The sequence below is a fragment of the Lampris incognitus genome, chromosome 1, assembly GCF_029633865.1.
Source record: "Lampris incognitus isolate fLamInc1 chromosome 1, fLamInc1.hap2, whole genome shotgun sequence".
NCBI lineage: Eukaryota > Metazoa > Chordata > Actinopteri > Lampriformes > Lampridae > Lampris > Lampris incognitus.
The window spans coordinates 107,543,698-107,558,147 of record NC_079211.1 but is presented as its reverse complement, the minus strand read 5'-3'; the positions used below and the strand labels follow the sequence as shown (position 1 = coordinate 107,558,147).

Below are 14,450 nucleotides of genomic sequence, written 5' to 3'. Positions count from 1 at the left end.
AGAGGGGGGGGGGGGGAGAGAGCGAGAGAGAGAAGGGGGGGGGCCAAGGAAGTGCAAATAGAGAAGAGCTCCATCTCCTGATTTACGCTGTCTATATTTTAACAGTTGGGGTAGGATGAGAGTTTGTGTTTGTGTATGAATCTATTCTTTACTGTATGTGAAAGTGCTCTGCAACGCATGACAAAAAGAAAGCAAATGCCGAACATGTTTTTTCTCAATCTCTTTGGTCCTCGAGTTTTGTAGAAACTATTTTTGTACCAGTCTGTTCTCTCTCTCTCTCTCTCTCTCTCTCTCTCTCTCTCTCTCTCTCTCTCTCTCTCTCTCTCTCTCTCTCTCTCTCTCTCTCTCTCTCTCTCTCTCTCTCTCTCTCTCTCTCTCTCTCTCTCTCTCTCTCTCTCTCTCTCTCTCTCTCTCTCTCTCTCTCTCTCTCTCTCCCCAGTCTTTCTTTGAAGCTGCCAGTATGATGAGCCAGTTGTCCCATAAGCACCTGGTCCTCAACTATGGTGTGTGTGTCTGCGGAGAGGAAAGTAAGTGTGCCTTAGAGAAATACACACTCAAATTCACACATTTAACCCAACTCTACTTTATCAGCCGTTGTCGTCGTAGCTAAGAGAAACGAGGCTTTCTTTCTGTCGCATCAGAGACACACATACACACCTTTCACCAAGTATTTGGCGTTGATAAGGGCTAGCTCAACTAGACGGTTGACACACACACACAATTTAGTTGACATTCTTGTTATAGGTTGTGATTTTGCTTTCAGCTGGGGAAGCAGTTGTTAGGCTAATGTATGAATAAAGACACACACTCATTCAAATGCAGACCAGTCACTACACTACAAGCTTACCTAACTGTTTACATTTCCTCATTTGACAGACGCTTTTGTCCAAAGTGACTTATAAGAGTCAGCAATCAGCTGGTAAATCAGCTGGTAAAGTTTTACCAACTGGCAACATGGAGTGCCATATTATATATAATAGTAATCATATTATAGCAAAGAGCACGTGTTAGTTGGAGTGAATTCAGTGTGAGTGCAAATAAAACAGGCCATGAGAGCATGAAGTGCTGGTAGAGAAGGGCACAACGGTAGACACCAATCATAACATTGTTTAAGTACTAGTGCAGTGCCCGTTCAGGTGTAATCCCCCCCTCCCACCACAATGTGGGTTGCAATGGCAGAGTGGCGCTGTTCGTCCAGTCGCCGTGGGAAGAATGTCTCTCTGTATGTCTGTATATATACGTATGTCTGTCCTTCGATGTTGTCGACAACCGCTCATCCAAACAACTTCATACTCGACACTGCACTTCCTGGGGTCCTCAGCAATACATCCACTAAGTGTGAAGTCGGTCGGATGAACGGTTGTCGAGAAAATCAAAGGACAGACAGACAGGCGCGTTCCATTTCAGTATGATGAAGTAAGGGTGCAATAGGAACAGCTGGTGCCAATTCATGTTGTGGTCTTTTGATATCAGAATACTAACCTATTTCCTCATGATCCAAACCAGTGTTACTCAAACTTTTTTTTTCTGCGGACCCACTTTTTAAAAAGGACAAGCCATTGTGACCCAATTCACAATAAGCCTCATCTATAAATCAGTGCAATAAGTGCAGCTATTGTTATCAAACAGTCAATCAATTCGTTAGCCACATCAGGTCTATTCCACGTCAAATCTCAATTAGGCCCATTATGTGCTATTTCCTAACCCTGGCTGTTATCTTTTTAGGCCTGCTCCAAATATCCAGCTGTACATCACTTTTACTTACACCTTGCTAATATGATAGGCAGGCCTGCTTGCTTTGTAGTATTGCATTCCAGTCCGGTGTACAAGAGGAGAGCGCAATGCGCATATCAGGTTCAGCGTTCAGTCTATTGTCTATTTCTGGCTGGAGACTGTGAGTGTGGTAGAAATACCAAGCTCCCTCATGTGGCTGAAAGGTGTACTTGTAGATACTGATCTTAAATAAAATACTATGGAAGAAACTGCGAATTTTTTTGACGACCCAAATAAAATCTCCTGCGACCCACCTGTGGGTCCCGACCCAGTCTCTGGGAATGACTGATCTAAACCATCCTCTGTGATCCAGATCCTCAGATTGGTGACTTAGCAACAGGCCGGGTTGGGTTGCTCTTAGTCTGCTCAAGAAAGCCCACTTAATTTTCATGCACACCCATTATTACTGTGCACACCACTCACCCTGTGGTTGCATAACTCAGGCCTGGAGGGCAAAGATTCTGTCCACACTTCACAGTTTTGTCCACGCTAGGTCCAATTGGTAGGCTAAGCAGCTGTATTAGGATACTAATTGTTATCTGACCTCCAGACAGACTGTCTGGAGGTCAGATAACATGTCACATGGAAAAAGATCTTTTTGAACATGCTACCTCTAACATTGTCTGTTGAGGGTTAACAGGCTACCGAGTAACCTGTTGTTTGGAAGATGAGGGCTTGTAAAAAGATAGTTTGCTTGATTTATCTCACTAGCCTGCTACCAATAGATTTGTCTGCAAGCAGCTGTACTGTGAATTACTACCGTAAGTTATCCTGTGTAAGACAAACTGCTCATACTACCAATATGAAACCATGCCTTTCTGCTGTCCAGTTCAACTGGTTATCTAACTTGTTGCTTAGCCATTTTCAAATTATAAGTTAGCTGTTGTTGTAGCTTAGGGCAGCACGGTGGCCCAGTGGTTAGCACTGTTGCCTCACTTTAAGAACAGCCTGGGTTCGAAGCCCAGGCCATGCCAGGTCCTTTCTGGGTGGAGTTTGCGTGTTCTTCCCATGTCTGCGTGGGTTTCCTCCCACCATCAAAAAGACATGCATGTTAGGGTTAATGCTGCTGCCTGTGTCCCTGAGCAAGGCAATGGAAAGAAGAACTAGAGTTGGTCCCCGGGCGCTGCAGCAGCCCATTAGTCGTATACAATAGGATAGATTAAATACAGAGAACAAATTGCATTGTAACTTACAATTTCATCGTAACCTAAAATGACAAAATAAAGTGGCCTTCTTCTTCTTCTTCACCATTGCAAAAGAATACACACACTGCTGCTTGCACGCTCCTCTTTGAGTAGTTCCCAGGAGAAGCTCAGACAACCCTTTGGTCTTCCCTCTGTCTATTACACAGTCTACTGAACAATTTTTTGCCCACAAGCTGAAACTTCCTTGTTTAGCTTATTCTACTTGAAGTAATAAAACATTGATGAACAGTAACCATATGACTTGGTCAATTTCAGTGTGTAAAACCAAATTAACCCCAGGCTTCATGAAGTCACTGGGGTAACAGTAAGTCTTTGCATTTTTAATTGGCGATATCAGAATGTGCACATGTTCAGTAGCTGAGTCTGGAACACTTAGTCTATTCATCAATAGCCATGACACTGAGAAGACCCATTTGGTAGTGGTACAGGTAAAAAATGTTCAATTTGTTAAGCTTGAGCGACATGGTTACACAATGGCAGACATTCATAGGTTGGTTATTCGTGACTAAGCCAAGTACCCTGGTAAAATGTCCTTTAACAGGGCATTGAATTTCTGTCTATTCTACATTTTAAATCACCTTGAATAAGAGCCTTCACTAATTAATAACAATGTGTACTTTCAGACATCCGTGTTCCAGGAGTCGTGGTTTTGGAGGTTGTAATCGTAAAACCAATTTATGGTATTTAAACTTGGCTCATCCTAAAAAAGCATGGAGACAGAGTCTCACGGGAGTGCATGGGTTGTCGAGACTTATGCTGTAATCCTAAAGGCGCTGATATGGTCTTGAAAAGCAGGGCGCATACATGTACGTAGACAGACAGTCTGTCGCCTACCATACTCCCAAGTGTACCAGCGTAGACTAAGCCTACATTTCCTATGATCTTCATTAGCCATATTTTGTGACTCCAGGTGTGCTTGGAGGTGGTGAAAATTATACACTAGGTATGTGACAAACTGAATATTTGAGTGGTGCGGAGACATTCTGTGTGGATATCTGCTGAGGTTGGCTTTTAAGTCATTTCGGTCCGCATGGACCGCAGAGGACACCCATCTGTGTACATTATATCTGGACTATGAATTGGCCCGAACACCTCCATAGATTTTGCGCATGCTAATCCGGTTTTGTAAAATGGTTTCAGACATCATGGTGCAGGAGTATGTGAAGTTTGGCTCGCTGGACACCTACCTGAAGAAGAACAAGAACTCGGTGAACATCCTGTGGAAGCTGGAGGTGGCCAAGCAGCTGGCGTGGGCCATGCACTTCCTGGTACGACTGCGTGTCTGGCTTTTGGTAACGCTGTTGAAATCAATGCGTTTGTCCACCAATCACAAAGGGATGGTGAACATCCGAATTACGTTATGCACAGCTGTAGTCCATCCATTGACGCAAACACAACCATTACAGATTCTGTATATATTATATTACAGATTATGTATTATTATCATTACTATTCAAACAGTCAGTCATTTTTTTCCCTCAAAAATGCAATGGGCTCTTCATGAGAGCAGGTTGATAGTGAGTGGGATGGAACAGCCCCTTTACCTGTACTGTTGTGCAGAGGGTAAACTACAAATGCAAGGATGACCATCTCAGCATTCTTCTTCTTAACTGGTATTTATCAGCAACAGTCAGTTGACACACAACAGCTCTGTGATGCAACACAGTGATGTAATACATGTTTCTACTCGTGTAAGAATTACACCGATTGTTGTTTTACTTTTTCCACATCTCTGTGAGGATTTTGTTATGAAAGCATTCCTCTGTAATTCTTGAGTCCAAATATTAAAAATTGATGTAGTTGTACTACAGTGAAGAAAAGGGGAAAAAACAGGCAGTTTCATGTTAATCTGTATGTTCGATGCTAGAAAATGCTGAGTCAAATGTGAGCATAGTTTGTAGCAACAGTAATGTATTGTTGATTTAGTACCTTTATCAGCTTCAGCAGACTAACATCTCTCTTTCTCCATCCGTACGTCTCATTCTGCAGGAGGAGAAGAACCTGGCTCATGGGAACGTGTGTGCTAAAAATGTTCTTCTGATCAGAGAAGAGGACCGCCAAAATAGAACCCCACCTTTTATCAAACTTAGCGACCCTGGCATTGGCATCACCGTCCTGCCCAAAGAGAGTGAGTACAGGCATTGGTGCTATACCAGTCGTTCACCAGAAGAGGGCAATAGTTGACCATGCACTGAGGCCTTTTAACTTGACTTACACTGACCATGCCCATGCACTCAGGCCCGCCCACAGAAATGGCTGGGTCCCTGAAAAGGTCCAGTGAATGCCCCCACCCACCCCCCCAAAAAAAAAATCTGCTTTACTCATATAAACGCATGCTGTTTCTTTCTCTCTCTGTCTCTCTCCTAAACACAAACATGTAAAGTGAGAGAGACTTACTCTAATGGGAGCGACATAGGCACACACACACCAAGGTCAACAAAGATCTGCTACTCTTACACCACACATTTCTTAATTGAAAATGCAATTTATTACCTTATGGCTTCATCTTTGCCTCTTATATAGCCTCTTCCTTGTCTTACAGGATGCAAAATCCTTTATAATGTCTTTAAAGTCCATCTGTTTAGCCAGAGCTCACTCAATGGCAAGTATTGCCATTATCATTGCTTATATTGTGTGAGGCACCGTGTAACGTTGTTTAGAAAGGTGCGATATAAGTAAAGTTTTTATTATTATTATTATTATTATTATTATTATTATTATATTTAGGATGAGGGCCCCAGAAAGGTTTTCTCCTTTTCCCCCCTCATGGGGCAGCCCTGCATGCACTTGTCTGTTTTCTTTTATTCTTTTTATTCATAGAATAAAAAAGAGAGAGCTAGTAAAACAAAACTAAAGTACATTATGACATGCAGTCCATGATCATTACTAAAGAACCACCTAATATGAAACAGAAATCAGGGCATAATGTTCAACAGTTTGATGCTACTTACAATGCCATATGCCACCAATTCCTGACCCATGTGCCATTGGGACCACGAGTGCAGGTTTTCAGTATTACCAAACACTGATCAGCGGGCGGGGGGGCAGCTTGTTGTTGATGTCAGATTGTGTCGTGTTTGGTAGAAATGAAAACCTGCATCCACATGGCGCAGGATTTTGGATCAGCTGATGTACCATATGAACTGATGTTATACTAGTTTGTTTTTTTTCTGCATAGAACAAGCAAACTCTATTCCACAAATTAAAAAGATAACTGAAGGGCGCCCAAGTGGTGTGGCAGTCTATTCTGTTACCTACCAACACAGGGATCGCCTGTTCGAATCCCCATGTTACCTCCGGCTTGGTCGGGCGTCCCTACAGACACAATTGGCCATGTCTGCAGGTGGGAAGCCGGATGTGGGTATGTGTCCTGGTCGCTGCACTAGTGCCTCCTCTGGTCGGTCGGGACGCCTGTTCGGGGGGGGACAAACTGGGGGCGTGATCCTCCCATGCGCTGCGCTACATCCCCCGGGCGAAACTCCTCGCTGTCAGGTGAAAAGAAGCGGCTAGCAACTCCACATGTATCAGAGGAGACATGTGGTAGTCTGCAGCCCTCCCCGGATCGGCAGAGGGGGTGGAACAGTGACCGGGACGGCTCGGAAGAGTGGGGTTATTGGCCGGATACAACTGGAGAGAAAAAGAGGGAAAAAAGAATTTTGATGTATAGCGATTTCTCATATAAAATACATGTTTTATCACAGCCTGTGATATTGCAAGTGCAGACCAGTGCAAGGTGGTGAGCTTTTGAGTCAGTCAACCCATTTTCACTGAAAGGTCCGCAGCCATGTCCTCAGACGACAGACTCACAACATTGCTCCGATCAAAGATTTGAATTGCTCTGCTTGTTACCCAGTCCTGATTGAGCGGATCCCCTGGGTTCCTCCTGAGTGCATTGAGGACTCTGCCAACCTCAGTCTGGCTGGAGACAAGTGGAGCTTTGGCACGACGCTGTGGGAGATCTGCAGCGGCGGGGAGAAGCCATTGGCAACACTGGACAGCTCTAAGGTAAGGACAAAAGACAACCAGTCAAGAGCAAGGTCCCCTAAGCTCTTCACGTGAAGGGCCGTCAGCTAGAATCCAACAAGGGTATGTTGTCAAGAACTGCTGGTGTATACACAGACACACAGGGACCACTGGGCTGTGCACACCACAAGGTTATACTGAAGTCAAGCATATAGACTATAAAAGTAAATGTCTAGATTCAAAACCCTAATGAAACTTGAACTGGCCACCAACTGAACTATGCTGTCTATCGCCCAGGTCTCAATTTCCTGGTGGTTGCCAGTGTCAGGTGGTGTCCGGTCCCAGCCTTACTCCAACAGACAGAAATAGACATTAGGGCTATTTGCTGATAGTTTGCAGCTGCAGCCGAGCACCATCACAGCCAGATCTCCCCCAGCTGCAGAAAAAATGTTCCATCTAAAAGATATACGTACTGTTTATAGATAAACAGGTTTGCCGCAAAATTTGTCACTCATAAACTAAACTAAGTTGCTTTAATTTTCCCCCAGTTGTTTTTTCAAAACTTCAAGTCAATAAGTTTGAGGCCTCTAGCTCCGTCCTGTGTCATTATTAACAAACCTGGTTTAACACTCAGTTTTGTGTCACAGAAACTCCTGTTTTATGAGGACCACCACCAGCTGCCTGCCCCCAAGTGGACCGAGCTGGCTAACCTGATCACCAGCTGTATGGACTACGAGCCCACATTCAGGCCCACATTTCGGGCAGTTATCCGTGACCTCCACAGTCTCTTCACACCTGGTTAGTCCGTACCTCTGTGCAATGCCAGCTGGTTGGCCAAACCAGACACTGTTGGTGCCACTAAAGTAAGGGGAATCTAGGTCGCACTGGGGTAGCATCTCAAATGTCCCTTTCCCCATCACCTCGCCACCACGTCATGACAGTCTTTGAAAGTGTGTCAGGGCCAAAGAGGTCCTGGGCACCTCAGAGTTCTTCTTCAGTTGGTTTGAAAGAGAGGGGGGGTGACAAGGAGGAGTGTGGGGACTTTCTGCATATATGGGGATAGCATACTGGGAGGGGGGGTCAGTGGGGGTCAGTACTCCTTTATGAGATGTTTTTTTTTTAGAATACAAAATTCTCACATTGCACATTATTAAGAGCCGATGTGACAGGAGTTCATTGCAAAAGATTTTTGTATGTGCAATAATATTCCAAACACGCTAAAGGTTTTTCGTTTTTTATTTTTTTTATTATTTTTTTTTGGTTTTGGTTTTTGTTTTTTATATAAAAATTACCCCACTGGAGTTGAACACATGGCTTATTACAATGCCTGACTTTGCAAACACACCCTTGTGCTACCAAAACATTTATAACATGTAATTAACTTTGGGGGAATTGACTAATGGGGCCTTGCAATAAATCTCTATCTAAAATATGATGGTATGTGTAACTGACTGCCATTAATTTCCCAGTAGATTTGCTGTTTTGTTTTGTTTTGTTTTTGTTTAAAGTTGTAAACCTGTGTGCTGTCACAGTCTCTCATGATTGTATGCTCTTGTCTTGTTGTGTCCACAGACTATGAGCTGATCGTAGAAAGCGACATCCTACCAAATAAGACGATAGGGTCTGGCTGGATGACAGAAAGCTTTGACAGCCAAGAACCAGCCCAGTTTGAAGAGAGACACCTCATATTCTTACAACAGCTGGGCAAGGTAACCAACCAGTCCAAGAAGTATATTTTCTCCTTTCGGTGGCGATGTTCTGACCAAGGCACCCAAAATTTCCACAGATGGGTACCTTTTGGGTCAGAGTGGCCCAAGTGGGAGTAGAACACTGACCCTCAAAGTGCTAGCGCCTTGCTTTACACATTTGGTTAAACAGGGAATGGAACCCCTTAACACTGACTGTGTTGATGCCATTCTCTACTCACTGAGTTAAACAACACCATTGTTACTACAAGTTTAATATTTATGTCATGCTGGTCAGTCTGTTTATGTATCTTTATGTTAGGATTATGCAGTCATAGTTACAGTGGCAAGAAAAAGTAAGTGAACCCTTTGGAATTACCTGCATTTGTGTAAATTTGTCTTGAAATATGGTCTGATCTTCAGCTAATTACAATAACGAACAAGTCAAGTCGAGTTTATTTATATAGCACATTTAAAACAACCACAGTTGAACCAAAGTGCTGCACAAGCTTAAAAAACAATATAAAATAAGTGGCACATATGAATATAAAAATACATGTAAAAAGACATAATAAAATAAAGAAATTAAAATGTAAACAATAAAACATAAGAGTAAAAGTATATTTCCACAATAAAATCACGGTGTAAGGCTCAACTTGAATTGAATGCCAGCGAGAAGAGGTAGGTCTTTAACAGAGATTTAAAGGTCTCTAGGGTCTGAGCAGATCTTATGTGTACTGGTAAGTTGTTCCAGAGTTCAGGGGCAGCTACTGCAAAGGCTCTGTCGCCCAAGCAAACACAATCAGTTTTCATTAATAACACATAAATCTTTGTATTGTTTTTATCCATATTGAATACATCATTGAAACATTCACAGTGTAGGTTGGAAAAAGTATGTGAACCCCAAGGCTAGTGACGTCACCAAAAGCTAATGGGAGTTGGCAAACCTGGAGTCCAGTCAATGAAACGAGATTGGAGATGTTGGTTAGAGCTACTTTGACTTCTAAATAAACACTCAAAACATTTTGAGTTTGCTATTCACAAGAAGCATCTGCTGATGTGGACCATGACTCAAAAAACAGAGACCCCAGAAGACCTACGATCAAGAATTGTTGATTTGCATAAAGCTAGAAAGAGTTACAAGGTCATCTCAAAGAGTTGCGATATTCATCAGTCCACAGTTAGACAAATTGTCTGTAAATGGAGGCGATTTAATACTATGGCCACTCTCCCTGCGGGTGCCCAGCCAAGACGACTCCAAAGGAACAACACAGAATGCTCAGTGAGGTAAAGAAAGAACCCTACAGTAACAGCTAAAGGCTTACATTAATCATTTCAACTGGCAGACTCTCCGTTCGTGAGTCTGCCACCATATGTAAAACATTGAACAGACATGGTGTCCATAGCAGGACACTACGGCTCTCTTAAAAAAACATCGCTGTGCGCCTGGAGTTTGCCAAAGACTATCTTGACACTCCACAACGCTACTGGGAAACTGTTTTGTGGACTAATGAAACTAAGGTTGACTTGTTCAGGGAGAACACGCAGCACTATGTACGGCGTAAAAAGGGCACTGCCTACCAACATGAAAACATCATCCCAGTGGTGAAGTACGTTGGAGGTAGCATCATGATTCGGGACTGATTTGCTGCCTCCGGACCTGGACAGCTTGCTATCATTGAGGGGAAAATGAATTCCCAGGTTTATCAAGGTATCCTACAGGATAAATCCAGCCATTGGTATGTACTGTACTGTACATTGTCTGTCATGTCCACCTACCTCAGGCATGTATGCTAACATCTATTTCAGCATCTCTGATACGTTCTCTGCACCATTTCACTTTGTCACCTGTATAAGTCAATCCTTGTGTATATATCTGAAGATTGTTGTGTTGTAGTGTTGCTATTCTATGTTAAGTACACTGAGAGAGCCACGAAACCGGAGTCAAATTCCATGTGTATGCGAACCTACATGGCCAATAAACATGATTGATTCTGACGATGCCATGGTGGCTGTCCACCAGCTGAAGCTCAGTAGAAGTTGGGTGATGCAGCAGGGCAATGACCCTAAACATGGAAGTAAATCTACAGAATGGCTTCAAAAGAACGAACATCTACTTTTTGGAGTGGCCCAGTCAAAAGAATATGGCTGAGCTGAAGCAGTTCTGTAAGGAAGAATGGTCCAAAATTGCTCCTGAACATTGTGCAGGTCTGATCCGCAGCAACCGAAAATACTTGTTTGAGGTTATTGCTGCCAAAGGAGGGTTGATCAGTTATTGTCAAAGGTGTACTTACTTTTTCCGCCAGTGCTGTGAATGTTTAATGAGTGTGTTCAGTAAAGGCATCTAAGATTTAATTGTTTGTGTGTTATTAGCTTAGCACGTTGTGTGTGTCTGTATTTGTGACTTGGCTGAAGATCAGATCACATTCTATGACCAACAAATGCAGAATCCAGGTAATTCCAAAGGGTTCACATGCTTTTTCTCGCCACTACATGCATACATACATGCATCACATATAGCAACAGAACAACTGGGAGCGTAAACGCTTTCAATCCCAACTCCACCGACCTCACCGTTGGTCTCTTCTGCCAGGGCAACTTTGGCAGTGTGGAGATGTGTCGGTATGACCCGCTTCAGGACAACACTGGGGAGGTGGTGGCTGTGAAGAAGCTCCAGCACAGCACCGCTGAGCATATACGTGACTTCGAGCGCGAGATCGAAATCCTAAAGTCCCTCCAGCACGAGAACATCGTCAAATACAAAGGCGTGTGCTACAGTGCAGGTAGGTACATGTTTTGCTTGGGTTTGTTTGTTCTACGTGAATCTAAGGGTACATTGATGGAGCGTTCATGGTTTTTTTACATAAAAATTGTGCTTCATAATTTGTCACTTAACAACCGGTTGGTGTCCAATCATGTGCTGGGGGGGGGGGGGGGGTCATGTGTATGCAGATTTTCATTCCAAGCCAACACTACACCAGCTGATTTCCCTGGTTAGTCCATTTTCAATTCCAAACTTTGCCGAGCCGGACCAGAGATTCATACCAGCAGCCTGTAGGTTATGCACTATTAAGGCCCTGACACACCAGGCTGACGGTCGGCCAATGTCGGGCCGTCGTTGAGTGTCTGTGACCCTAGTTTTTGTGGTGTGTCCCACACCGTCAGCACTAGTCAGATCCCTGTCGCCAGCTTTTCGGCCAATTCAGCATGATGAATCGGGGGAGCCTGTCAGTGAGAGCGATCATTCTGATTGGCTGTTCAGCTTAGTGAATCAGTGCAGAACGTACATGCTAGTTGGCCGTCAGCTGTAGTCTTTGCGGTGTGTTCAAGTGCTACTTTTTGCCCAGACGTGAGGCGACACAACAGTCGGCCTTCGTCACTGCCATTTGGTAGGTTACTGCAAATCTGCTAACTTTACAGTTGTATTATTCTACAGCTGATTTGTTCCTTAGTAATTCACCTTGTTTACAAGCTCTCATAAAACCCCCTTTCTTGAACAATAATCCTCATAAAAAGATTCCTGTTTGTACATAGAATAAGGTCCACGCATTTTAAGAGAAAACCGTGGTCCTGATGACTGAGGGTAATTTTATTGTCCAGATCTGTGACGGTGCTGATTTACTGGTAGCAAGGGAGAGCCGGTGTAGTTGCATAACAGCATGATACATCCGCCTCTAGTTGGTGTCTTCTTTTTTTTAAAAGTTGCCCATAATGGTGAGCAGTTTAAAGGTTTTACCTGTATAATTTTTCGTTTTAAACATTATTTCATCCTTTTTTCTGTTAATTTCCTCCATTAGCCTTGTTTTTGTATTTAACTGTGGTATCGTCTTAAAGTCAAGATGGCGACAAGCATGGGCGCAAGTCCATGAAAACCGGGATGGCATCCAGCACTTTACCTGTGCCCCCATCCATAGGGTTAGTGGTTGTGTCAGGGAGGGCATCCAACGTAAAAATTTGCCAAATCGTTATGTGGCTTGACAAGCCCACCATCTGCACTCCATCTGTGGATTATCGGTACCCTGTGAGGGCACAGGTACTAGGGTACCGACCCCTGGGAAACGGAACAAGCTGAAAGAAGATCATCTTACAGTCAAGGTTATTGATTAATTGATTTTTTCTTTTTCCCTAGGCCGGCGGAACCTCAGGCTCATCATGGAATACCTTCCCTTCGGGAGCCTACGGGATTACCTCATGAAGAACAGGGAGAGGATCGACCACAAGAAGCTGGTGCACTACAGCTCCCAGATCTGCAAGGTACTATCTCCGTCCTCCTGGCTTCTTCAGAGAGGCACAGGCAAACGAGTTTTACCCTGGTGGTTGTTGGGGTAAAAGTTGTCCTTTTTGTCTCTTGTGCTTCAAATCCGCCTTGATGACACTTTACACAATTCATCTAGATTAATTTCAAGAATCAGGGACCGCTAAAACCGGCCATTTCAATCTCATCAACCATAAACTCGCCGTGCATACTTAACACATGAAGAAATCTCTTTATCAGAATTGGGTCTCGTTGGACAGAAAGTTTTCATTTACCAGGAATTTCTGGCTAAATGCGTCGCTCATTGTGACACTTGGACATCAAAAACTGTGTAACAGAAATGTTGTGTAATGTTTGTGTTATGTCAGAAAGGGGTTACTTTTGGCACATGATGGTGGGGAATACACACCGGACAGAGTAGTGTCCGTGTTGGTGCTCTCAGCCCGGAGGGAGAGAGAGAACGGGAGAGGGTTAAAAGAGTTTTAAAAGAGAGGAACTTGGGGCGTCCAGGTGGCTTAGCGGTCAATTCCATTGCCTATCAACACAGGGCTCGCCGGTTCGAATCCACGTGTTACCTCCGGCTTGGTCGGACGTCCCTACAGACACAATTGGCTGTGTCTGCGGGTGGGAAGTCGGATGTGGGTATGTGTCCTGGTCGCCGCACTAGCGCCTCCTCTGGTTGGTCAGGGCGCCTGTTCGGGGGGGAGGGAGAACTGGGGGGAATAGCATGATCCTCCCATGTGCTACGTCCCCCTGGTGAAACTCCTCACTGTCAAGTGAAAAGCGGCTGGCGACTCCACATGTATGGGAGGAGGCATGTGGTAGTCTGTAGCCCTCCCCAGATCAGCAGAGGGGTTGGAGCAGCGACCGGGACAGCTTGGAAGAGTGGAGTAATTGGCTGAATACAATTGGGGAGAAAAAGAGGGGAACTCCATTGTTGATTGCGGTGTGTGTGTGTGTGTGTGTGTGTGTGTGTGTGTGTGTGTGTGTGTGTGTGTGTGTAGCTTGGGCAGAGCAAATGAGTTTTTGTGCCTCGTGCTGTAGCTTTTACTGTGCAATATCACTTCTGGTTGAGCAGCATTTGGAATATGTCACAGCTGGGATGGAGAGTCCTGTGTTTAAACTTAGACTTGTTGGACAGCAACATATCCACTTCCTGTTTGTTTGTTCTGTTTTTCCTGCAGGGCATGGAGTACTTGTCTAACAAGAGGTACATCCATAGAGACCTGGCAACCAGGAACATCCTGGTGGAGAGTGAGCTGAGGGTGAAGATCGGAGACTTTGGCCTCACCAAAGTCCTGCCTCAGGACAAGGAGTACTACATGGTCAAAGAGCCGGGAGAGAGCCCCATCTTCTGGTGAAGCCCCCCCCCTTTTTTTTTTTAATCTAATCCAGTTTCCTTGTATTTATTATTTCTTACGTTGAGTCTTAATTGTTGTTGGTTGTTAACGACTCATCAAGTAATTTTTGACACAAACAAGTTTCTGTTTCAGTGTTGGGTATTATCTTCTGTTTATAGCCTAAATATCTAAACACAACTGTTTCAAGCGTTATAGAGTGTATAGCTTG

General features: G+C 44.1%; 1 protein-coding gene across 2 annotated transcripts in view; it reads left to right on the top strand.

Moving 5' to 3' along the window:
* Positions 1-14,450, top strand: part of jak2b (Janus kinase 2b) — a 70,342-nt gene that overhangs the window by 47,936 nt on the left and 7,956 nt on the right. For both annotated transcript variants that reach the window (XM_056295473.1, XM_056295550.1), the window contains exons 13-21: positions 440-527; positions 4,119-4,246; positions 4,968-5,106; positions 6,832-6,983; positions 7,589-7,739; positions 8,514-8,650; positions 11,220-11,409; positions 12,756-12,880; positions 14,066-14,238. In XM_056295473.1, the coding sequence (XP_056151448.1) occupies positions 440-527; positions 4,119-4,246; positions 4,968-5,106; positions 6,832-6,983; positions 7,589-7,739; positions 8,514-8,650; positions 11,220-11,409; positions 12,756-12,880; positions 14,066-14,238 (1,283 nt within the window). The remainder of the gene's footprint in view (positions 1-439; positions 528-4,118; positions 4,247-4,967; positions 5,107-6,831; positions 6,984-7,588; positions 7,740-8,513; positions 8,651-11,219; positions 11,410-12,755; positions 12,881-14,065; positions 14,239-14,450) is intronic.